The 25,445-nt window shown below is 34.7% G+C and overlaps 2 protein-coding genes across 3 annotated transcripts in view; one reads left to right on the top strand and one right to left on the bottom strand.

Moving 5' to 3' along the window:
* LOC119638187 (eIF-2-alpha kinase GCN2) overlaps positions 1-25,445 on the bottom strand; it is a 26,754-nt gene extending 1,309 nt beyond the window's left edge. Inside the window, exons 1-9 of one of the 2 annotated variants that reach the window (XM_038034837.1) lie at positions 25,128-25,445; positions 24,881-25,059; positions 24,317-24,816; positions 23,618-24,251; positions 23,248-23,548; positions 22,185-23,186; positions 20,249-22,129; positions 18,880-19,049; positions 18,546-18,805 (exon numbers count right to left, since the gene is read on the bottom strand). In XM_038034837.1, coding sequence (XP_037890765.1) covers positions 18,679-18,805; positions 18,880-19,049; positions 20,249-22,129; positions 22,185-23,186; positions 23,248-23,548; positions 23,618-24,251; positions 24,317-24,816; positions 24,881-25,059; positions 25,128-25,184 — 4,851 coding nt within the window. In that variant the 5' untranslated portion in view covers positions 25,185-25,445 and the 3' untranslated portion in view covers positions 18,546-18,678. Of the gene's footprint in view, positions 1-18,545; positions 18,806-18,879; positions 19,050-20,248; positions 22,130-22,184; positions 23,187-23,247; positions 23,549-23,617; positions 24,252-24,316; positions 24,817-24,880; positions 25,060-25,127 lie in introns of those variants that run through there. The other variant, XM_038034838.1, reaches the window with a different exon arrangement.
* Positions 15,510-18,463, top strand: LOC119638188 (polyribonucleotide nucleotidyltransferase 1, mitochondrial). The gene is made up of 6 exons (XM_038034840.1): positions 15,510-15,756; positions 15,822-16,241; positions 16,300-16,849; positions 16,902-17,029; positions 17,088-17,994; positions 18,166-18,463. The coding sequence occupies exons 1-6, from the start codon at positions 15,608-15,610 to the stop codon at positions 18,385-18,387; spliced, it is 2,376 nt and encodes a 791-aa protein (XP_037890768.1). The 5' UTR covers positions 15,510-15,607; the 3' UTR covers positions 18,388-18,463.

Raw genomic sequence — 25,445 nt, 5'->3', positions numbered from 1 at the left:
TCTACATATGATCCCACAAACTTAGTGAGTGAGTATTGAATATTTTTCTATTATTAGCTAAAAATCATATGTAGTCGTCAACCTATGTATGATCCTACAAACTTATTGAGTGATGTAAAATATATATATGTCAAGTTAATCATCTATCTATATATCATCCTACAAACTTATTGAGTAATTATAGCTGCGGGCTGAGAGGGTCACAATCAAATTAACAAGAATAAGACTTGAGTTTATTTACAGAAGCTAAGTAATATGCTATTTGTGTAAATGTCGGCAAAGCTTAAATATGAAATAACTGCTAATCAAAATCATTACTTCTCTTCTCCTGTCAAATGTTATGTTTTATGTTTAATTAGCCTTAAAAAGAGCTAAAGAAGTAGAAAAAGTTAACAACATTCAAACGCCAGTTTTAGTAAACGTACAAAAATTGAGAAGCTCTCGCCTCGTATAGAGAATCAAACAAAACATATATAAAACAAAATCTTGGTAAAATAATAATTGTTGAAATTGAAAATGAAATGTACGTATGTCGCTGCTACCATATTTAACATCCGCAATCAACCTGGCAATGTACATATAGCCGAATAATAAACAATGAAAGCTACAAGAGTTCACAACTATGTTCGCACAAAAAAAGGAATGACTAAGTGACAGCCATCTATCTAATCAACTTGATGAACAACATGTATACAAAAAGAAACAATACAGATGAATAAGTGAATGAACAACTCTATGGAATGAATGGCTTGTTAGCTTCCATTTATGTTTATAACCATAACCTAACATTAGTCACCAACTACTACGCAACCAGCACATATTACACTCAGTATGATACAAAACAAGTAAAAACATTATAGTGGGACCTGCTGCACCGCATTAATACTCTACATCAGTTCGCTTAGTTGTACTTAATCATATGGCGACTTTTCAAAATCAAAAAATTATTCTATGTTGAGTGAACGAAAAAGTGATCCGATCCGAATCATTTGCAATGGTGTTCCTACTTGGGCGAAAACATGTAGGTGCACTGCATTTCATAAAAATATATAGAAAATTGCGACCGGTTGGTTTAACGCAAGAAAATAAGGTAGACAGAGAGACAGGCAGACAGACAGACGAACTTACTCGATTCAGAAAGTGATTACGCATCGATTGGTATAATATAGGCAGACAGAGAGACAGACAGACAGACAGACAGACAGACAGACAAGCTTACTCGATTCAGAAAGTGATTACGCATCGATTGGTATAATAAAGGCAGACAGACTGACAGACAGACAAGCTTACTCGATTCAGAAAGTGATTGTGCATCGATTGGTTTATCTCAAATTTTTCTGGACGTTTGCAAGCATTCGCATAAACTTAATGTACCCCTTCCACTACAGGTGATGTAGGGTATAATAATATAAAGTAAGCAAGTGAAAAAACACCATACGCTACAAACTTTACTAATCGAATTATGTGATAATCACAAAAAATTTAACATAGAAAAAAAAAAAAAAAAAAAAAAAAAAAAAAAAAAGGAAAAACTAATATGCATAAATAAATAATGTATGTATCTTTTTACCGCAAGCATTATAATTTCAAATTACTGTTATTATTAAACAAGGGAAAAAAAAAATAGCGCAAAAACTGTGTGATGACAGGGCGGAAAACAAAAACAGCTGTCTCGTTATAAATTCATATTTTTTCTTAGGCGGCAACTTGTGTACTAACTTACTCCTGCTGTTAACGTCGTTACATTTTCTCCGAAAATAGTCAACGACGATAACACCCATTCATATTTATGTGCATATAAATAACGATAATAGAGTTTACTTGTCCCGACTACTTATCACTTTAATCATATTGCGTCGACCGAAACTTAAACAAATTGTTTACTAATCATCCTATTGCCATAGGCTATCAATCTTGTTTGTTATGTTGTGTATGCACATTAATGTTGTTAATGGTTTTAGATTGACTCATAAATTTCTTTAGCTTTCTTCTATCGCTCTTTTTACGCATATACATGCATGCATGACACACCCATATTCTAATTGAAAGGATGCTTAATCTTCGCCATTGTTCTTGCTTCTAATCGTTAGTCGTTAGTTAAAGTTATGTAGACAAAAATTACAGGAGAATAAAAATTGATTATGTTGTAAACGTACGTTCGTGCGCGATTAATAATATGTGTAAGGAATTTTGCCTATAAATAGGCAAAAATAATTTAAGCGCAAGCAATCAATGGCATATTGAACGAGTTTAATCGTTTTTGCGTTTGAGGTCAAATGTGCGATAAAATGTTTGGTTAAAGCAAAGTTTTGAAGAAACAATTATCAATATTGGATCGCACCCGCACAAAGCTATACACATGGTAAGTAAATCAATAAACGAGACTATGCCCATTTACAATAGCAACTATCTGCGCTTAAATCATTGCCTACGCTAAGAGTGCGGAATTGCCGTCTTACTGCTGAAACAGGCATATGCTTGTCCTTTTTATAGTCGTCAGATATCTTTCAACGAGTTTGTGACAAAAAAAGCAAGACATCTACAACCCCCATTTTTCATGGGCTATCCTACGCATTTTGCGTATTTTATAGCTTGAAAGCCTAATGTTTTACAACACAATATAATCATGTGTCTCCAATAGCTTATTGCGTTGCTCTCGAAGGAGTCACCTGAAAAAGTTTGTAAAGTCATCACCGGCGATTTGCTGACAAAGTCCTCTCTTTCAATTCGAAAGCAGAGATGTTTTTTCTGGCGACTTCTGCACAAATCAAGCGACAATTTTGAACTAACTAAAGACATATCTGAAGCAATTTTCCGATTTTTTAATAACGCTATCCTTCACTAGTTAATTTTTTTTTTTTTTTTTTTTTAACCATCCATTCAAAGTATACCCTCTTCACATGTAGAGAGGTAGGAGGAAAGAGATAGCGATAGGACACACCCAAGCAAATTCATTGCCCCATGCATAAGTGCGTTACTTCTGCTATAGTTTTGTGATGATTAATGAGCAAAAATCCAACATTTTATTTCTTTTCAACAACAGAAGTGACCTCAATTTACCTACTATTGTAGGATTGTCCTTTTATCGATTTGGCTGATTATTAATACCAACCTATACCGTGCAAGAACTTGCAATGTTTCTGCCAAATTTGAAGTTCATAGCTTCATTTTTGTCACCAAGAGAATGCTTACGATAGATAATACCCGGACGGACATCCTTAAATAGAATTTGATGCTAATCAAGAATATATATATATGTATATACTATATTGTAGGGTTATCTAATGCTTTTATGTGGGCGTTGCAAACGTTTCGGCAAAATGAATATATCCCCTATATTTCGGTTATGGGTATAGAAAGATTGAAATTTTTTTGAATGAATCAAATCGCTTTCAATAACACGATTATAAGATACTGAAAAGACTAAAATCAAATAAAATTTACATAATTTATAAAATATTTTATTCCAAACGGATGCATTTCTACAGTTGTCTGAATCACATTTTCAATTTAAGATAATTCTACTGCCAAAGAGGTCAACCAGATTGCACACAGAACACAAAATTGATAGACATCTGAAGTGTAAAAAATTCAAATATTTTTACTTCTAACGGAAACAGAGATAAAGAAAAAGACGCAAGTAAATCTCTTAATAAAAAAAATAAAAATAATTATAATTTTAAAAAACTAGAACAAAATCAATTTTTAAAATCATTTAAATCAATCAAGTATTTATGGATGTAATTAAGTGGAACCGAGCGATTATTTAAAAAGTTGCTTATAAAACATTGTAAATATATGCAATTTGATCATTTGCGGGTTAAGTAAAGCTTTTCATGATAGCGTTCATACATATCATAGAACATGATCCAAGGTTAGAAAATTCAATTTTCTTGTTAAATAACCTATGATTCTTCACCTAACGTAAAGTTCAATTTCTCTCTCATATAAAAGTTAAGTTCTCTTCAGAAAGCCTGGGATACAGCAACTGATCTAAATGACCCATATTAGGTAGGGATAACTCTTATATCAGATTTCTGTAATGGAAAGTTATTTTCGATCGAAATTTCTTTTTTCACCTTGATAGGCCGAAGCATTATCAGTTAGCAAACTCTGCCATGAAATTTTCAAGTTACACAAGTTTCTTCACGAAACGACTCGTTCACAAGTAAAGCGAACAAGAGCGATCGTGAGCGCTCGTGATAATTTTCTTGAGCGCTAAACCTTTTCTTTAACAAGGTTTATCCTTATTTTGCTCAGTCTATTGAATTTAGTGCAGCAATCTCAACAGTTATAACCTAAAGGTTAAGCAAAAAAAACATACACACTCAAACGAAATCTATAAATATCAGGTAAGTTAATGCCGGTATGGATGGCGAAACATATCTAAATCGAGGAGTAAAGAATTTTTCATAGAAAATATATCTAAATATGAAAAACATGATGATATTCGCTCGTGCTTGCACGATGAAGAAAATCAAAATATATGTATATAAAAATATCTTTGATTTAAAACATGATGGAAGATCGTAGCTTTCTGCTAAGAATAAAAAAAAAACAACAAAATATGCTTAACTTAATAACAAAAAAAAAAAAAAACAAGCACAAGTAGCTACATAGGCATATATACATATATATATATATATATATATACATGTATGTATGTTATGTATGCAATGTATGTTATGTATATATATATATATGCACATGTATGCAGGTATCAATTTATATCAATTACTTGTGCGACGATATAGAAGATAATTAAATTGAGCAGAGTCATCAAGCGGATCACATCAAGCTTTCGTATCAATTTACTAAATGTTTTTACGCAAATTATCACCTTTTCAATTATTATAATGATTATAGGAACAGGCATTAACACTAATGAGCTAGATAATATATATATATTTATATATAATGGAAGCAAAGCGTCTCCATCAAACATGGATGGATGATACGGTTTATGCATGTATTGAAGAAAAGTCGACAAAAAAAAATAAAGAGAAAAAGTAAAAGTAAATTGAAAAAATAAAAATAACATGAAAGTGTCAACTGAAATATAGCGCAGAAGCAATATTTATGCATTACATACGAAAAGTCAATAGAATTTATTAACATCATTTAAATGCCATCAACGTAATTGAGGCATTTTATTGACACAAGCGCATCTCTGTCGATGAGGTGTTTAGTAATCTGCGATAGCAATAAACAACAACAGTACATACATTATTCTAAGTTATATATCACCGTGACAGCAATAAATGTTACAACAAAACTTATACAAATATGCAATGTATATGTATATATATATATATATATATATATATATATATATATATATATATATATATATGTATATGTATGTGTGTTTGCATATACATTGAAATGATTTAAAGGAATTGTTGAATTTTTCGTTAGAGAATCACAATGACGGTTAACTGCTTAAAAAGGGATATAATAATGCAAACGAGACTGAAAACGCAAATGAAAAAAAAAAAAACAAAACAAAAAAAACGCGACCACCCACAATCGTTCATATTTACATGTACAACTTGCTCATGTGCTTGGAATTTAATCTAAACTGAGTATTATTTTAGAGATTTACAAAAAAAAAAAAAAAAAAAAAAAAAAAAAATATACATATATATATATATATATATATATATATTTATATTCTATACCTCGTCTCGCTCTCTGAGTAATAGAGAAGGGAAAGGAGAAATATATGAAAATTTACTTTATGCACAATAACAGCACAAAGATATTTGCATTTCTCTAACAATCGCATGTGAAAAGAATCTTAAACATCTTTTCCTTAATGTTCGTGGTTTCTTTCAACTACTAATGGTTTTACTTTCGCTCTCTCTCTATCTCTCTTCTCTCTCTTTCTCGCTTTTTCTCGCTTTTTCTTTCTTTGAACTGACAGTCACAAGAATATGATGGCATGTGTGGCTTGTAAATAATGCCTGATGTTGTCATTCTGCTACTGCCAAGTGGCCTGATATTGATTGTTGATAACCGGCTTTGTATGGCTACGTACACAATGACTATCATGTATCATCATGTATGCCGTATAGCACCCTACGGGCAAACATAATACGTATAATGCCTAACCAAACATTCAAGTAGCATCATCAGGTTGCGGCAGCAACAACAACAACAAGAACAATTGTGACAAGTAATGCTTGTGATAGGAAAAATTAAAAAAAAAAGGAGAAGAAAAAAAAGAGAGACAAGTGAAAGTGAAAAATGTTTCAAAACGAACCTTGTGAATATGCAACGGTGGAATCCGAAACATTTGCATGCAACAAATAATACAATTTTTCATACAAATAAGACAGTGTTCTTCGCCTGATAATAACAACGAATGCGATTTAATAATGAATGATGAATATAAATAAAAATCTTGCTTTATAAGCAAAACTCATTAAGTCGCAAATATTAGGTAATAGCTTTGAATTTATCTTCGTGCGCTTGCTTAAGAGCATATTTCGTTTTATTGACTTTGATGATATTTATCATGAAAATACTGACTCATTGAAATGAATTCATGCATGCGGCGGCATCCATCCATACGGCTTATGATTACATTTTTATTTAATCCCTTTTAATATCATTTACCTTTGATCGCTACGGTATTGATAGCAACGTGTTTCCTAATGACAAAATCTCGATTATGACGAAGGGTTTATAAACTAATTAGAAATACATTCGCACTTATCTAACTCCCACAGTTGGTTGCGTCCTTTACATTCATTACTAGTTGTTTAAGGCTTTTCATCGTCAATATTCTATGTGTTGGCAGCATTTACATAATGACCCCGATTCCTAATACAGTGTAAAGCGTTATCTACATCTACCTAAATAGCATAATAACAAAGTAAAATTCAGCTAACGACCGCCTTGATGATGCTATGATACTTTTCATTTTACATACACAATAGCTAATCATTTATCATCTCTTCTATACGTGCCTTTCATAATCTATTTTAACAAGTGCACAATAAGATGAAAATACGAGCAATATAGGAAAAACAACTATGAAACGGTATTTCCGTCTTGGAACGATAAATTTTGGATAATCCAAGAGAAAAAAAGATTCTAAATAAAGAACAACTTGTAAGAAATTCAACTATAAAGTAAAGTAAATATTTAAACACTAATCCGTGTTACAAAAACATTTCTAACAATCAGCTAATTAATTATGCAATGAATGTACAATACTTTGTCGCAGTCATCGCTTTAAATAAAGTCGAAATTCTTCCTTTCATATGAACAAAAATTTCAAACCAATTTCCTCAATGTCCTCTTCGATCCGCTGCTCATTTGAAGGCTTGTGCGCTTACTATGGTTAGGTGTGGGGAAATAGCTTTAAGAGATTGCTGCGAGTAGACGATCAGTTTGTGAGTGTGATGTGAGTCATAGTGACGCATGTTTGAAAGGTGCGTTGTTCTTCTTGTCAAATATTGTGCATTAATAAAATCGTGGAAAAAATCCGCTATATTTTATAATTTTGTAACAAAAGCGCTGCTCGATCATCTTAGAGATCTATTCTTTATTTCGTTGCATGATGATAGACTGGGGCAAATCAGCCTAATCTATGCACTACCAACTAAAAGAGTTTGTTCTATAGCTGTTCGCTACAGCTTCGGATTGACAAATACAATCTCGGCATGCAGGACAAGACGGTTTAAATTTGCCTGGCAAATGAATGGATTGGACAGTTACATTTATTCGTTCGTCCATCCGTTTGTCTATCCATCCATCGATCATGTATTATTGAGGCTACTGTAACCTGAAAAAAATCAAAAGCCGAAATTAATCTCGTACGTTTATCAGTCGTGCTTGAAGATGATGACATGATCTCTTCTAGCCAACATAGAGACATAACTGCTAGAAACCAAGATGAATTCGAAAAAACTTCTTTTCGATGTAAAATTCAGAAAAAAAAAAATCGTTCGGACCGATCGACTAACGAACTTGAACTTGCGTTCACTGTCAAAACTATCTAGTTGAGTTGGTGGGCATCGACTATTACGCCTAAAGCGAATTCAACTTTTCTGCTTGTTTTTACTTTATTTTCTTTTATGATATACTTATTATACCCATTACCGAATTATCACGAATATATTCGTTTTGTCAAAACGTTTGCATTACCCAAAAGAAAGCATCAGAGACCACACAAAGTGTATATATTCTTGATCAGAACCCAATTCTGAATTGATTTAAATATGTTCGCGTGCGTGTCTGTCCGTCTATTGTAAACATTGTTCCGGCCGCAAAACTGGAGCTATCGACTTCAAATTTGACGGAAGCATTGGAAGTTTCTGCACGCGGAAAACCTCTGCTTTTCAAAAGGAATAAAAGATTGGTTTTTCGATCATTACTCATAAACTAGCATGTCCATCTGTCCACTTGACCCTGTGCCCAAGTGTGTAGTATCTATGGTAGGCACTCTCCCGCCTACGAATTTACAAAAGAATGTGATACAAACCTTTCAAAGGACACGCCTACAGCTCCCACATACCTATGCGACAAGCTTTTTTTTTTTTTTTTTGAAAGCAAAAAACATCAGCTGCACTTTCTTCATATTAAAAAGAGCATGAAAATGTAATTCTTTTACTTTTTTTTGTCTTTTTTCGGTTAACGATGTTGAGTATCAAGGCTTCGGTCAAGGCCGAACACAATTTTCTCACTTGTTTTATTATTACTATTTTTATATTTTTTCGTTTTCCTTACCACAACGCTATGACAAGCCTCATAATGCTCACTATTCGTTGCTGATGGGAGCAAAAAAAAAAAAAATACCAAGGAAACTGATAAGGATTATGAATGCGTGTTGTTGAGCTGTATGGTGCGTGCATTCACATCGCCTATCATTACGAATGGCCACCTCTTTCTTTAAGTGGTTTTTTCTGTATGCGACAATAATACGAACAATTTGTTAAAAAAATGTTATATTTATAAGCATTGCATGTACACACAAACATATGTGTACATACATTTTCTTGCTTATGCTTATTAAGACCCTTTTTTTTTTTGTTTTTTGTATTCACTGTCATATAAAGACCGTATGTTTCCTCCAATATGTGTCGAAAGTATTGTTTGAAGGTTCCATCAGCGGCTTATTTATGAAAGTACGAAAGTTATGTTCCCGAATAATCGAATCTTAGACACCCTTTGCCGGCGATATACTATTTCATTATTTACAAATATTTCAAACGACCGAACAGCAGCACTTTCATGCTGAACATGCATGCGGAAGCTTATAGAGAATGTCTGGCAGTAGCACGAAAATTTTAATCACTATCTTCTGTTTTCGAGTGCAGCTATTTCTAGTTCTTGTCAACTATAGTTTCCGTTACCTTTTTTTTTCGAAAATTGTCCATAGATACCAACGGAGAATATTAACAATGAGTTTCTACAAGTTTCAACAACCAAAAGCGGACGGACATAGAAAATATATGAGATTTTACTGACGCAGCCGGTACGTGATCAAGCCAAGGTAATCCCAAGCATTTGCAATAAGCTCATCAATAAAAATGGTATTAGATAGTATTTTGAACGCAAGCATATCGCGCAACTTCCCTGGCTTTGATGTTCTAATTGCACTCAGATATTCAGGGGGCTTGAAAGAGTGGGAAGACTCTAAAACCTGATAAGCAGAATTTATTTTGAATAAAAAATTCTTGAAGAATTTTTTTCATTATTATCTTATATCTCACTTAGGAGAGTTCGGCGTATTATTAAATTAAACCCATTATCAATAAGTTCTCTTCTAAAAAGTCATTCAGCTTTCTTTGCAAATCATATACCAACAGCATCGAAAGCTTTACTTTTCGCAATCAAAAACCTTCGTAACGAGCAGCGTTCCAACCGCTTCCTCGCTTGGGGGCTGAACGGCTTTAAACTCTATGCAAACCAGAGCTAGCCGGCTACAAATTATTAGCGATTTTAACTCTTACTTAGCATTTTTCGAATAAAAACAAAGACGCACCAAAAGGTTTACTTAGAAAAGTACTTAAGAGTAAAATATAATCTTGCGGAAGCATATGTTTTTCAATTCTTTGTAAAGATAAATAAAAAAATATGTTATATACAATACGATTTTTATTCCAGCGAAATAAAAGAAATTCTAGCATACAAATGCTTTAATGCCACTTAAGAACGACGGTACACGACAATCGTTTTGATGTTTTTTGCTATATCATAATATCAAAAAGGCAAAAGGTGAGGAGTTATTCTCTGATGAGAGATGAGATTTTATGCCCATTTGCCTATTAAAATTTTTATTGCATATATATTCTACAAACGAATTGGCCAAATAGTAGTAGCATCAGGAAAACAAAAAAAAGAAAAAAAAGAAGCAAAGTTATACTTAATTTGAAACTTTAGCTTAACTATCATTAATCATCCATCTATAGATCTAAGTGTTAAACGCGAAACGATCAAATAAATGTTGAGTATACTATTAAAGCCTATGATTAGTTGTAGTAAGTATGCATATTTGTGTGTGTGTGTAAATATATACTCAATACTCGAATTAATTAAGTTAACCGATTTTAATTGCGTGAGATCTATTAAAAATACCTTAATTTATTCTTATAGAGAGAAGAAGAAAAGAAAAAAAATAAAAAGAAAATACTGAGGGATTAATATAAATAAAATGCCTTACTAAAGAATTACCTTAATAGGATTAATCATCTGAATGTTGATTTTAATTATAAAGTATATTTAATAAAAAATAAAATGAAAGCCGCCTAATATAAATTCTCTTGCAATAGGGAAAAGTATAAATGCACAGCAAAGCCCGCAAGCGTTACACCCTAATTAATTCGAATCATTTTTAATAACATTGATAGCAAACAATTCATAAAGAATATTAAAAACAATTTAAGTGTTTAAAGAAAGAAAGAAAGAAAGAAACAAAAAAAAAACAAATGTTTATGATATCTCTTAAAAAAACAAAAAGAAAATTCCAATAGTGTTCCATCCATTATCGATTATTAAATTTCCTAGGATTGCTTAGAATTTCTTAGTGCCAACCTAGCGCACTCTTTGTTCTATACTTCATTTAATAATAAATCAACGAAATCTTTGGAAATGTTATTTATCACGGCTTCAAACGTTTCCTTCTTCAATTTTATGCAACGGAAAATATACGCGCATACATCTATTTACATGGCATTCTACATAAATTTATTTATTTATTTATTTTCTTTTAATTACATAACCACACGCAACTGACAAACAAGGTATCGGTGAGTAATTAATTTTATGTTTATGTTTGAAAAGAACTTTTGATGACTATGCCAACTCCGTTCCGCTCCCCATAAAAACAATGAAACAAGAAGAAGAACTAGTTACGGCACGGCATGATTGTGATCGAAATTCTTTTTACCCATCACTAGTCTACGGCCGCAAATATGTAAATATAAGTGATTGAATGGCAAAATTGAGCAAAGATCCCTTTTGCTTGATGTAACTTATAGGATCCCTATGGGGAATCGAATAATAATCTAAGATACGATATACGAATGTGTGATTGTAGTTGTGCAAATCATATTTTTGTATAATCTGAGTCACATCGCAAGCAACTGTATAAACTAAGTACATAATCCCTATCCGACTTAGACTTAATTTTTATTAGTTTTTCTTCTTAGCTTAAGCGTACGCATGTCTATGCAAAATCTATTCACTCGCAACCTATCGTTTACCGTCTACGTTTAATTGCAATCAAAATCGCAACATCTCGTTTGAGATTTGATTATAGATTGACTTGAGACTTTTGAAGCTTTGGAAAAGTTAAAAGGACTGATTTATCCGATATTTAAATTCAATCTAATGAGAATAATAAAAAAACATTTGATATCAAACTTTCTTTTCTATGAAATGTAGTCACGATATCAAAGTCATGATATTTATCGTCAACAGACGAGCAAAGAATCATGACTATCTCGTTATCGTTATTTCATAATTATTTCGTTATCAATGAAGCTGACCAAAGTCAAACTTCGTGAGAATAAAGTAGAATAAAGTTTATGGCGGCATGGTTCAGCAGAAGTCAGCGTCAACTAAGTTTACCCATCAGGCAGAATTAAAGTAAACAAGTGAGAAAATTATATTCGGTTATAATCGAAACATTTATACCCAACACCGTTATCCTAAAAAGATATAAAAAAGGTAAAAAAACTAAAGTTTCATACCCTGTAATATGAAGTGGTCGCGGCTAATAGAAAAGCTTTTGTTGCATAGGCGTGCGGGCGTTGTAGGCGTGGACAAGTTTAAGTCGCTTCCAAATTCTTTTTGTCAATTTATGCACAATGCTTTCATTTTCGCTAACAAGAGTTTACCACGATTACTACATAGTTGCGCAGAGAGACAGATAGACGGACGAACGGGCGGTCATGTTTATGTCTAATCCAAATTTGAAACTAATCAAGAATTTATATATTTAATGGGATTTTTTAAGCATGTTTCTACGTCTTGTAAAAGTATTAAAAAAAAAAAAAAAGTTAAATTTTGATACACTCTAGTGTTGAGTAGGCGTGGTTTCCATTTTTATGCAGGCATCGCCTATAAAATACTTTCGTACATTGATCAGTTATAATGTATGAGTAATGAGCAAAAAAAATTTTTTGCTCCTTTTGGAAAACGGAGACGTTCTCGGTCTACGTGGTGTTGTGGGCGTGTACTGCGAACGATTTGGCCCATTGTCAGTACCAAGCGTGCATTGAAGCCGTCAGCTTCATTTTTGCGGCCAAGAGAATGCTTACAAGTAACGGACGGATGGACATGCGTAAATTGATTCAGAGTTTAATGCTGATAAAGAATATGGTGTTACCCAAACTGTCACTTTTCCATTTCAACTCGATAAATAATAATATAACCATGAAATACAATTATAGCCTTATATGACACCCATTTCTTAACGGCTATCACTACATCCCAATCCAATTTCAACTTATTGCACCTTAAAGAACTTAATCAAATTAAAATACCAGACAATTTTTAACAAAGCTAAGTGTAAGTATGTTTTGTTGTAATAAGAAAAAGTTCAACTTACCCCTCCTCTCAAAGAGTTTCTTGCGCCTTCTTCACAGCACACCAGTATAAACATACAATAATAATATAAATTTGTATCTCGTCATAAACCTGCATAATACACGCGAATGCCGCGAGCGGTTAGTGGTTAATGCTTAGTAAGCAAAGTGATTTATTGTCTAAATTAATTGTTTGCCGAATTATCTCACGGTAAGCATTGTTTTGCTTACTTAAACACTCAAGTTCAATTATGTACTTTAAGTGGCATGTTTAAAGTTTCCTTTTAACAAATCATAATCCTAATGAAACATACACTGCACATAGAAGTCATTCATGCTTGCATTTATTTAGCGTACACAAAAAAAAAAAAACACTATTTATATGCAAAAGTTCCTCTTCATAAACAATTAAACAGCAGTAGAATTAGCGCCAGTTGGAATAAGTTTAAGAAGAAAATGACAAATAAATGGCGACACACTGAAGGCCGACCTCCGCGAAATTGAAGAATATAAGAGATGTGCAATGGGCAATTTAACAGGCAATCATTAATTGAAGCAAACGCAAACGCTCTTTAGACTCTGATACTAACGTTTAGTATGTGCGTCTAGCTGAGACGAATAATCAGCAATTGCGTATATTAACGATCAAAAATGCTTAGCGCCTAAAACATACACGTAAGATGTTATTGACACTACGCTCAAAGGGGGGGGGGCGGCGTCTTGGATGCTTAAATGTTTTTCGTACAATTAAATAAAATTTATTGGGATTTTATATTTTTGCGTTTAACAAATTTCCGGTTTTCGCGTAATATGTCTTCTCCCTTTTTTTTTTTTGTTTTAATTCGTTTTAAACAATTTTTTTTTTTTCATCAAATGCTTAAATACTTTTCTTTTTCAATTTAACTAAACCTTTGGCCTCTTCTTCGTTTTCTATAATTTATGCATAAATTTTATATTTTACTGTTCTTTTTCTACACACGCACATACACATAAATGCATGCACATGCATGTACTACACTGGTTGTGACAACTACTGCTGTGCTGCTACCGCGAGCTGCTTCAGCCACTTGATATTCAGACACACACAAAAATTTTGCAGGTGATTGCACTCACACGCACATATACATCATAAAATATCATATAAAATTTATACATATAACAATAGGAATTTTTATTAATTTTACTTGTTGTTAATTAAATAAATCACACACTGTGCGTTTCTTTATGAACGGCTCGTGTTAACTAATTATTATTGTTTTTGTCACAGTGCAAGAACAGCATTGCATTATTTTATTTAACATTTAATTGTGTGCCGTATAATTTTCACTTTTTTTAGTTATTTTTCGTTTCTCTTTTAAGATATTCTTTTATTACCGCAAAGCCGATTTTTACTTGACGACTATGTCGACGTTTTTACGTTGACAACGTTGAATTTATGCAACTTTTCTCATAAATTAAAGTTCCTTAATTTCTTTATTTTTTGGTAGATTTTTCTTATAATTTCACGCTTTAATTAGTTAAGTTTTACTCACTATTAATATATTTTAACTTTAATTTAAAGTTAAAAAAAAACAATATCTCTGCCTTCTTGAAATTCACCACACACACTAAAAAAAAATAGACAATGTTTGGATTTATATTGTTAAAATGTGATAGCTCTGTCTCTTTCACTCTCTTTCAGACACTGCTCCTCTCAGAGCAAAACTTTTCTTTTGGCTTTGCCTGAGAATGAAATACAATTTCTGAGAGTAAAATTTACTTTGTTGTACATTTCTTATAGAGGCCCAAAATAAACGATGAGAATAATGAAATTCTTTTCTGAGCGTAAAATTTACTTAAAATGATTGAGACCAAAGAAGTGTTAGCTTTTTTGTAAAATTCTCAAGCACATGCACACGCAACGTAACAAATTAATAATTCACGTAGTTAAAGTAGCATAAGTTGTCTCCTTCTGTCGTGTCTGTGTTTTTATTTTTGCGTCTGTTTGCCTTCTCTTTTCCTTCTATATCTAAATGCAGTATATTAAGGTGACCAATTGATTTGATTTCTAAACATTGTAGGCAATATATATAATTCTTGAAAATTTGTTTTCTACGTATAGATCATTTATAATAGTTATTGCGGCGCTTCCATGTTGTTCGTTCAGATTAGAAACCATTTCTCCTTCCTCAAAATTTGAAAATATTATGGATTGCAAATATAAGTGGATTAAACATATCTATTATTAAATGAATTTTAATATCCTAACGAGTTTTTCTTTTCTTTCTTTTTTTTGGTTGACTGAAATAAATTAAAAAAAAAAAAATATTTCCAACTTCAAATAAATGAAAGTTACTAAATATGCTATCAGCAAATGTGAGCGCCATAATACAATAAAAAAATTTGTTTACAAAATTTCTTAAGTCAGTTAATGCACATGTGCTCGTTAGATGTGCGCTATGATCAGCTGTTCAGCGTAAGCATTTGTAAGAAACCTAATTAGACTTACAAAAATTCCCGCTTGTTAAGTAATCTGGAGTGTGTCTTATATCAAATTAAAGCCGGAAAAAAGAAATTAATAAAAGATGATGCACTTTCGTCGCAAATATTTATATCTATTAAATTGTCGCTTGCATAAAACCATTACGTTAACATACATACCAAGTTGCAAGAAATATTTGCATACTTCCTCAACTGGTGACAATCCTCAGGTGGAGATAAATTTTTCTAATGGGTAAAAGAAGCGAAGTGAAAAAATGAATTCTATTTAATAATATTACTTTTCGTCAACCCTCTCAGACGTAAGCTCAACATAACAATGGGAAAATATGCTCGTTTCGCGAACGCCTCAGCAGTTTGTGAAATGGGAGACACAGCCGTAATGGTGACGGCGGTGGCAAAAAGCAAACCTCAGGCTGGTGTTAATTTTATGCCGTTAGTGGTAGATTATAGACTGAAGAATGCCGCTTCGGGACGTATACCTATGAATTTTATGCGCCGAGAATTGGGTCCCTCGGAAAAAGAGATATTATCTGCCCGCTTAATAGATCGTTCGGTACGTCCTTTATTCCCATTGGATTATAGGACAGAGACACAGTTAGTTTGTAACATTTTGGCCATGGACGCGATATATTCGCCTGATATTTTGGCCATTAACGCCGCTTCAGCGGCCTTAAGTTTAAGCGATATCCCATGGAATGGTCCTATCGGAGCAGTAAGGTAATTTCTTACAATTTTTTTTTTTTGAAAAACTATGAACAGTTATTGCCCCTCTCAGATTAGGCTTATGTGATGGGGAAATTGTCATTAATCCCACACGCCGCGAGCTACAAAATTCTCAACTTGATCTAGTTGTCTCAGCAACTAAACAAAATCTTGTAGTTATGCTAGAGGGCAAAGGGAATATGGTACTTCAACAGGATCTCCTCAAGGCTATTAAACAAGGCACTCGTGAGGCCTATCAAATTGTTCAGGAGCTTGATCGTCTTCAGCGAACATTTGGAAAGGAAAAGCGTCCAATAGAACCAAGTCCAACCAACCAAATGCCAGCAGATGTTATTGAAGCTGTCCGCAGTATGGGCGAAATGCGTTTACGTGATATTTTCCAAGATTCTCACCATGATAAATTGTCTCGCGATCAAGCGGTAAATGAAGTACGATCGGATGTTGTGGATAAAGTCTGGTCTAGTTATCCGAGTGTAGAACCAGCTGTTATCACTGAAGAGTTCAATCGCTTATGTAAGACAATATTTCGAAATTTATTATTCGAAACTAGTAAACGATGTGATGGCAGAGATTTCGCCGATTTGCGAAAAATACAGTGTCAGGTGAGTCGAAGAGAAAACAAAAAAAACTGTATCAACTTTGCAATAATTTCAGGTAGATTTATACAAACCATTGCACGGTTCCAGTCTTTTTCAAAGAGGTCAAACACAGGTATTTTGCACGGTAGCTTTAGATTCCCAAGAATCTGCAATGAAGTTAGATACAGTGACCGCTTTGGAAAGGTGTGTTGCGTAAATATTAAAAATAAATTTAATTGAATTTCACTTATTCTAATTGCAGTGGTGTTAAAGCGAAAAATTTTATGCTACACTATGAGTTCCCTCCCTACGCTACTGGAGAGGTAGGGCGCATAGGCCCCGTGGGCCGAAGAGAACTAGGTCATGGTGCTTTAGCTGAAAAAGCTTTACTGCCCACTTTGCCCAATGATTTTCCTTTCACGGTACGTCTTACTTCAGAAGTGCTCGAATCAAATGGATCCAGCTCCATGGCTACGGTTTGCGCCGGTTCCATGGCGCTTATGGACGCCGGTGTTCCAGTCTCCAGTGCAACAGCAGGAGTAGCCATTGGCTTAGTCACTAAGTACGAAAATAATGATACGAAACATTTGGAAGACTATCGTATATTGACCGATATTTTGGGTATTGAAGATTACATGGGTGATATGGATATGAAAGTGGCGGGAACACGGAAAGGCTTCACCGCCATACAAGCTGATCTTAAAGTTCCCGGTATTCCTTTGAAAGTTGTAATGGAATCACTACAGAAAGCTACTGATGCCAAAACGAAAATACTCGACATTATGTCAGCGGTTATAAAAGATCCGCGTAAAATTGGAAAAGATTGCTGGCCCGTAACTGAACGTTTAACTATTGAGCCGAATCAAAGAGTGCGACTAATCGGACCTAGCGGAATAAACTTAAAAAAGTTATATCTTGAAACGGGGGCCACTGTCACTGCCTTAGATGAAACTAATTTTACTTTATTTGCTCCTTCACAAGCAGCAATGGACGAATCTAAGGAAATTATTGAAAATTTACTTGTAGCCAAGGAACGCATACCAGACTTGGATTTTGGCGGTATTTATTCGGCCAAAATAATTGAAATCCGGGATACCGGCGTTATGGTTATATTATATCCAAATATGCCCCCAGCTTTGCTACACAACTCGCAATTGGATCAAAGAAAGGTACGAATTGACTGCGTTGATAAAAAACAGAAACCGTTTACATGATGAAATGGACGCAAGATAGTCGGACGAACAAATCAATGTCACTTGAGTAGACGTGACATTGTGCTCACAAAATCTAAAAATCATCAAAGTTGTTTCGCGTTATTTATGATATCTTATCCTTTTTAGGTGGCTCATCCGTCGGCTTTGGGCTTGGAAGTTGGGCAGGAAATTCAGGTAAAGTATTTTGGACGTGATCCTGTTTCAGGATTTATGCGATTGTCACGTAAAGTCCTACAACCTGCAACTGGTATTGTGCAGACGCTGCAAAAACCATCATCGCCGGGAGACACACATACAAAAACACCAAATAATAAATCCTCGCCAGAAGACTCTTCAGCAGTTTCATGAAGATTGTTGTCAGTGAATCTTTGCTTAATAATCCTTGAATACTAGACTTGTTATTATTAGGATGAGAGCAGTTTTATTTTCTTTTTTTTTTTTTTTATTTTTTAGTTTAGTGCTTATATATTTTGTAAAATTGATAATAAATATAAATTCAAAGAGAGAGAGAGAGATACGACTTCCATTTGATCTCAAAGGAAAAGTAATAAAATAAAAAAAAATAATAATAATAATAATGAATAAAAGAAATGAAAAATTTGACTTCTTAGATGATAATTAGTCGGAAAAGGTTGTTCATTAAATTATAATACGATAATACGAATCACTAATGCTGTATAAGGCGACTATGGTTACTTTAGTGGCCGTTAAATAATCTGTTATTTCCTCATAAATTTCACTAATGTAACGTCGATATTTAGGAAATCTGCAAGTAGGTGTCAATAATTAATGATTGATTGTATCCCAAGTGAGAAATTATCCGCATTATTTGCTCCTTACCTATCTATAACAGATGAAATTTCGTGTTCAGTCTCTTTTTTACCCAGATCTCGAGGATTAACCGCCCCCACTATAGCATTTAGCGCAGTTGGCGGCAATTCAACCACTAGAACCGTTACAGTCTCACTTTTCACAAAATGCGTGAGTGTAGAAGACATTTGTTGAGTAACCTTACGGGAATAGGAAAAAATAAAAAATACTTATAGCGCAACTCGTCGAATTGCTACATTGCGTGCAAAGACAATTTCGTTTTTTGCTTTGGATGTAGAGTAATAATGGACTAAGCCAATATGATATATGGCTTGTTATTTACAAGATGCTACACTAATAATAGACGGGAACTTTTATTGGTTGGTTGAAAGTAGTGTCTGACCGAATCATTTCTTAATGTTTCTTTTTTTTTTTTTATTGAATAGATAATAAGTTTTTCGTAATGCCTGCTGGCTGGACGGTTTGACATATCTCCTCTAACGTTTTGTCAGAACACTTGCAATGTCCAGAAGGAAGCATTAGAGACGTCACAAAATATATGCACTCTTGATCAACTTCAAATTCTAAATCAATTTAAGAATGTCCGTCTGTCCGTCAGTGCAATGTCTCTTGTAAACATTCTCCTGGCCGCAAAAATGCAGCAAACAGCTTTAAATCTGGCAGAGAGTTGCGAAGTTCCTACACAACATAAACTTAGGATGCCTCTGTTTTTCCAAAGAAATAAAAAATTTGTTTTTTTGTTCATTACTCATAAACTGTAGCAGATAAATGTAGAAAAATTTGAAGACATAGTCTATAAGCGACGCTGTGGCACCTATACAAACATGAGCGAACCTGGCAACGCCTATCAACTGCTATAACGTATAAAAATTTAACTTTTGTTTCAATATCTTCATTACAAGCAGAAACAATCCTTAAAAATTCCATAAAGTATATAAATTCTTGGCCAGTTTTAAATTTGGAAAGTACCTAAATATGTTCGTCTATCCATCTGTCCGGCTACGTAACTCTATGATAAACATTCTCCTGTTAGCGAAAATGAATATATCGCCTAAAAACTTGCAAAAGTATGCGAAAGTGACTTGAACTTTTCCAAGGACAGGCATACAATGCCCACACTACTGCGCGACAAAAACTTTTACTTCAAAATTAGAAAACCTTGATATATCATTAATTGCGGGTTGAAAAGCAAACAGAAGCAGACAGAATATCTTTAGCTATATGCAATATACTTGGACGACTGCATTTAGCCCAACTATATTTTTAAAGATTACGGTTTAAGAAAGTTATAACTGGTCGGCCATTTTTGAATAAGCCTGATTTCAAGGCTTAAGAAATTCTATATAAAAACCGTTAATTTTTCAATTTTTCAACTTACCTGATTCTCGTAACGTCTTCTATAGTTGGACGTCAACTTGTCATGGGTCATAAATGTTACTTGAATACTCGGTAAATTACTCAAGCTTGAATTATGAAAATTTTTAATATTTGTACATGCAGAGCTGGTATTTAAAGCACTATCTCCTCTCCCACTTAAACTGCCATGACTTACATTACTGCCACCGCTTGCGCCAATGCTGTTGGCATTTCCACCACCGTGCGATAACTGTGGGCAATACTCATGGAAAGGAGGTGACATCATTTCATTGCGTCGTATCTTCTGTATGAAATCTACCAATTCGGTACGTGTTACTTGACGTTCTTGGAAACGTTCTCGGTCCCATGAACGTATGCGTAAGGCACCGTTTTCTGCTACTAATATTATATGATTAACGCCCAATTTAGCAAAATCTTGTGCTTCGTCACTTCCACCTGTAATAGATTCGACGAAAGAGCACGGTATGCCCACAGTCCAAAGTAAATGCATTATATATGTCACATCTTTCAGAGGTGGACGAGATCCACTCACGCACACAGCCACATCAATTGTACGACATTTACGTGAGTCTTCTGCGCCAATTGCCAGAACTAATTTATCAAGTGAGAACGATAAGCCGGCACCACTTATATTGCGATTCGCAGCGACATTTGTGTTAAAAGCTTGAGCCTGCTTTTGAAATTCATTTAACATACCGTCGTAGCGTTCGCCTACTGCCAGAACCGCAGGACGTGAAGAGCGATTTGGTTTTAGATCTGCTATAAGCTGCCAGACAATGCCGCCATTACTGGCGCGTTCATAACTGATTGGGAGGCCAGCAAAAACATGGATGGGAAATTTCACTCCCAGGCTTTGTGCCAATAATACAACCGTCTCTATTTCTCTTAAAGCGCCTTTAGCTAAAGAAGCCGCTTCCCCTTTACCTCTTACCAAAGACTTTAAAGAAGAATCGTCACCACTGTTTTTACCACTTACTTGAAAGCTGGCTAACAGCAAGTCCATTAAAGCTGTTGCTGAACAACGAGTTTTTTCCATGATAACGTTTATACTCGAATGGAATTGGAACTTTGATATACGTCCCTCAATGAAGTCCAATATATTGGCGAACAAATCGCTATACATGGCTTTGGGTACATTGCAATATAACAGAATTGCTTTCAAAAGATTAGTGTGGTTCATGCGTATCAAAACGTTCTTTTCTCGCAAGTGGGGACTATCGATAAGAATTTCATTAGCCAAAGATAAAAGTTCAGCATCAACTAAATGACTGGCGGAATGTGGTGAGATGACGTCGAAAGCACATTCGTAATTCTGTTTGGGATGGAAATTGAAAACTTTCTCCTCTCGGTATACTCGACCCACGCAATAACGTCTCATCATGTTAATCCCACTCATGGCCACATGTCGAGCAAATTGGGAACGCAGATCACTTGGTAGTACTACTACACAGCCGGAGTGAGTCATTAGACGTACGGGATTGCACCAGTGATGGTTGGTGTGACGGGTAAGCGGCGACAGTAGAGGTGTATCAATTTCAATCGCTCCATGCTTTCGGAAGATTGATACTACTTTAGCTTTGACAAATTCCATAAGTGGACTTAAAGTAATCAAACAATCCAATACAATAGGATTATTCCACGATTTCATGCTACGACTAGCACCCAGGTGATAAGTATGTTCAAGTATTTCATCGCTTTCTTGTTGGAAACAGCGGGCCACAATATGTTTGTAAGCTTTGCTCTGCGGATTGGCGAGAGCATTCTTTAGCATTTCTTGTAATTCGCTGGCCTCTAATTGAGCTGGAGGCACCAGATCAGAAGCTAACAGCTCTTCGGCCGTTGGTCTTTGCGCTGGATCATGGTTTAACAACCAACGCAAAAGCTAAAAACTTGTCATTTAATTGGATTTTTAGACAAAACTTCTACTGTGAGCTCACCTTAATAGTTTTTTCTAATTTGCTGTCGTTTATCATTGCATTGGGTGCAATTATGTTTGGGCTACGTAAATTAATTATTGTCTGCGCTCTTTCCATACTTGTCGCGAAGGGTGGCTGACTCATTTCAAATAATATTATGCCTAATGTGTACATATCTACCTTTTGATTATAAGTTGATTTTGATGCGTTTCCTGTCAATTCTGGAGCTACGTATAATGTCGTTCCAACTTTACCAGTACCAGTGCCATCTTCAGTGGAGGTAATGTGCGACGTTTGCGTTGGTTGCATGGACTCAACGTGTGATTGCAAGGCCAAAAAACTAGTTGTGGCTAAACCGAAATCGCCGATTTTTATCTGATCATGGGAATCTAAAAATATATTAACCGGCTTTAAATCGCGATGTATGATTCCTTGCTGATGGATGTGCGAGAGACCTTCGGCAATTTCGCGGAACAATCGCCATAACCGGTCAGTATTTTGAAATAAATTATCGTCGATAGCAGTGCGTAGAGTGCACTTCTCACAAAATTCCATTTGAATGTACATAATTTGCATTAGTGGTTTAGGTGATATTGCTTTCGAAGTTAAATCACAGTCTGCCATATCATCTTTGTCTTCGTCGTCGTACACAGCAATTTCGCCATTAGAGTCAACAAATTCAATACCATCGGAATCAGAATCCATGCTAGGCATGTAGTCATTCCAGAGACTAGAGGAATCTCCAGTATCCATTTCCTCTGATTTTAAAGCGCGTGGAGACTTTGGAGGCTTAATGCTCTCATGACTTAGCGACCAGTCACCTGCCAACAGGTGGTCCATTTCTTTCATGTCCTCTTCATTTACACTTTCAATCCAACTGTTAAAGTAACGTACCACATTCTCGTGGTTTAAGCGCGATAATAGCTCCACTTCTCGTGTCATTTTCTTGTACAATTGTCTGCTACGCGCGGGTAACGGTATTCGTTTTATGGCGTACTCTCGATTATCTAGTATATTGCGCACCTAATAGAAATTGACAATAAACTTTCTTTCTAGGAATATTCATTTAAAAAAATAAGTTTACCTTTAAAACATCACCGAAAGCCCCTTTACCTAAATACATCAGAACCTCAAATTCAGTACGCAAACGCGATTGACTAGATGGCAATGAAGGTATAGTCAAGGGTGCAACTGCTAATGTCTCTTGACGTTGTATTATGTTCAGGGGAGGCAGTGCGTTCGTCTTTAATTTAAGTTGAGTATTAAGATTTACTGAAGCCTTCGCTAATAAAACATTTTCTTTTTCTTCATTGTTAAATAAAGAGGACCGTAGAAAAGGATGTTCCAATAGCTCAGAGGCTGATAAAGTGCGATCTGAATTGCATCTGAAAGAAGGAAAAAAGATAACAAAATTTTAAATATTTTCTTCTCTTAGAACTTTTATTACTACTTGCTTTTCCACGAAATCTCTCATTTCAAAGGTACGTGTTGTCATAAGACTGTCAATCAAAGCTCCTAGCGCTGGTAAATCACCTTGCGTCGATCTTTCCCCTGAGCCACCTATAAGCTCCAAGAGATTTGGTACCAAAGAAAAATCTGAACATCTTATGGTGCCAGTATTGTCCATGAATACAGTCGAGTCCAACAAATGACTATGTGAAACACCTCTGTTATGTAAAAATACTAAAGCGTCTAAAATCCCCTTTGCCAACCCTCTTACACCGTCCATACACCAGCCCAGTGAAGAGGAAATGCTAAAAACGCTTGTACCCAAAACAAAATCCTGCACCAAATATATGAGCAGCCCTTCTTTGCGTTTAATGCAGTGCACACATTCGTATTGGATGAGGTTTTTATGGTGGAGCTGAGACAAGGAAGCCACTTGTTTTTCTATGGAAGCTATAACATCATCAACACGGTGATTCCCAGAACATTTGTGTTCCGAAGAAAGCCAAAAACATTTTCCACCTCCATTAGCGCAATGCTGTTCGATTTGAGAATATTTAATATTCCATTCAGTAATATATAATAACTGGCCAGAATCCATATCTATGCCGGTGTAAGCTATGCAGCCCTTTTGAGAGTGTCCTATCAATGAAAGGTCATAGTTATCATAATTACGTTTTTAGAGTACATTTCTTGTACCAACTTACCCAAGCAGCATCCCCTTCTGATTTGACGACCGACCTTATGAAAATATAAATTATCACTATTACGATGTTCTGCACATTTTGTTGGGTACATATATCCCCTATGAAAGGGCGAAGAATTTTCGGAGCTTTCAGAAGAGCTAGCATGCCGATTTGATTCACTCATACTGCGCCGTGGTTCCCTACGCTTCGCCTCCGATTTAAACATTTCTTTACGTTTCTCGACTTCATCAATACGATTTTGTCTTTCTAAAGTTTCACGTTGTTTTTGTAAATCCAAAAGTTCTTGTTCTCGTTGTTGTTTTTGTTGCAGCATTTCGTCGTAAAAAGAACCGCGGGGTGGCTTATTATGTTTTAATAGAAAAGCTTGCACCGACTGAGCTAACTCAAAGATCATTACCTCACCGCGCAACATAAGCGATTGTTGCTGTAGTTCCATTAAAAGTTCTTCAATCAGTTGATCAGAAATTCCTTTAGTATCTTCAAGAAATATTTTTGGTGCCCTATATAAAATTATTTGCTAGTAAATTAACGCAATACGGTTGTTAATGAGATTTCCTTACGTACACTTTGGGATACTTCGACGGGCAGATTATATGTAGTTTTGTTCTAACATAAACCTCCGATGACCCAGAAGAGTCCCTCAACGGCGTTAGCATAATACGTATGTCAGTGGGTTTCCATTGCGAAGGTGTGGTATTCTTAATGTCCGGTCTTAAATCCTCTACATCATTGCCGAAAATGGACTGGTTTTAAGAAGGTCGGAATTAAATATAATGTTGTTCAAAATTTGTGTGAAGCTCATCATACGCACCTTGATAGCTTCCAATTCTTGCATTTGTCTTTCACGAAATGATTCTTTGGTAGCCATGTTCCATTTATAACAGTCTACCTTTGCTTTCCAATGTCTTTGTACATTTATTCAGATCAAAAATTATATCCTTTTCACAAAATTAGTCGACTTTATTCCAGCCTTATTTTCTGATAAGCTGCTGTTATTCAAACAGCTGCACGTAAGTTGCGCTCACATTTAAAATTATTTCTCCTGAAATATTTTGCAACTTGAACTTTTTCTTTATTTAGTTTCTATACACCTAATTTTTTATTTTCTTTTTCGGAAGCTTCAGGCAAA

The sequence above is a fragment of the Glossina fuscipes genome, unplaced genomic scaffold (assembly GCF_014805625.2).
Source record: "Glossina fuscipes isolate IAEA_lab_2018 unplaced genomic scaffold, Yale_Gfus_2 85, whole genome shotgun sequence".
NCBI lineage: Eukaryota > Metazoa > Arthropoda > Insecta > Diptera > Glossinidae > Glossina > Glossina fuscipes.
The sequence above is the reverse complement of the archived record's forward strand: the minus strand, read 5'-3'. Positions and strand labels throughout refer to the sequence as shown.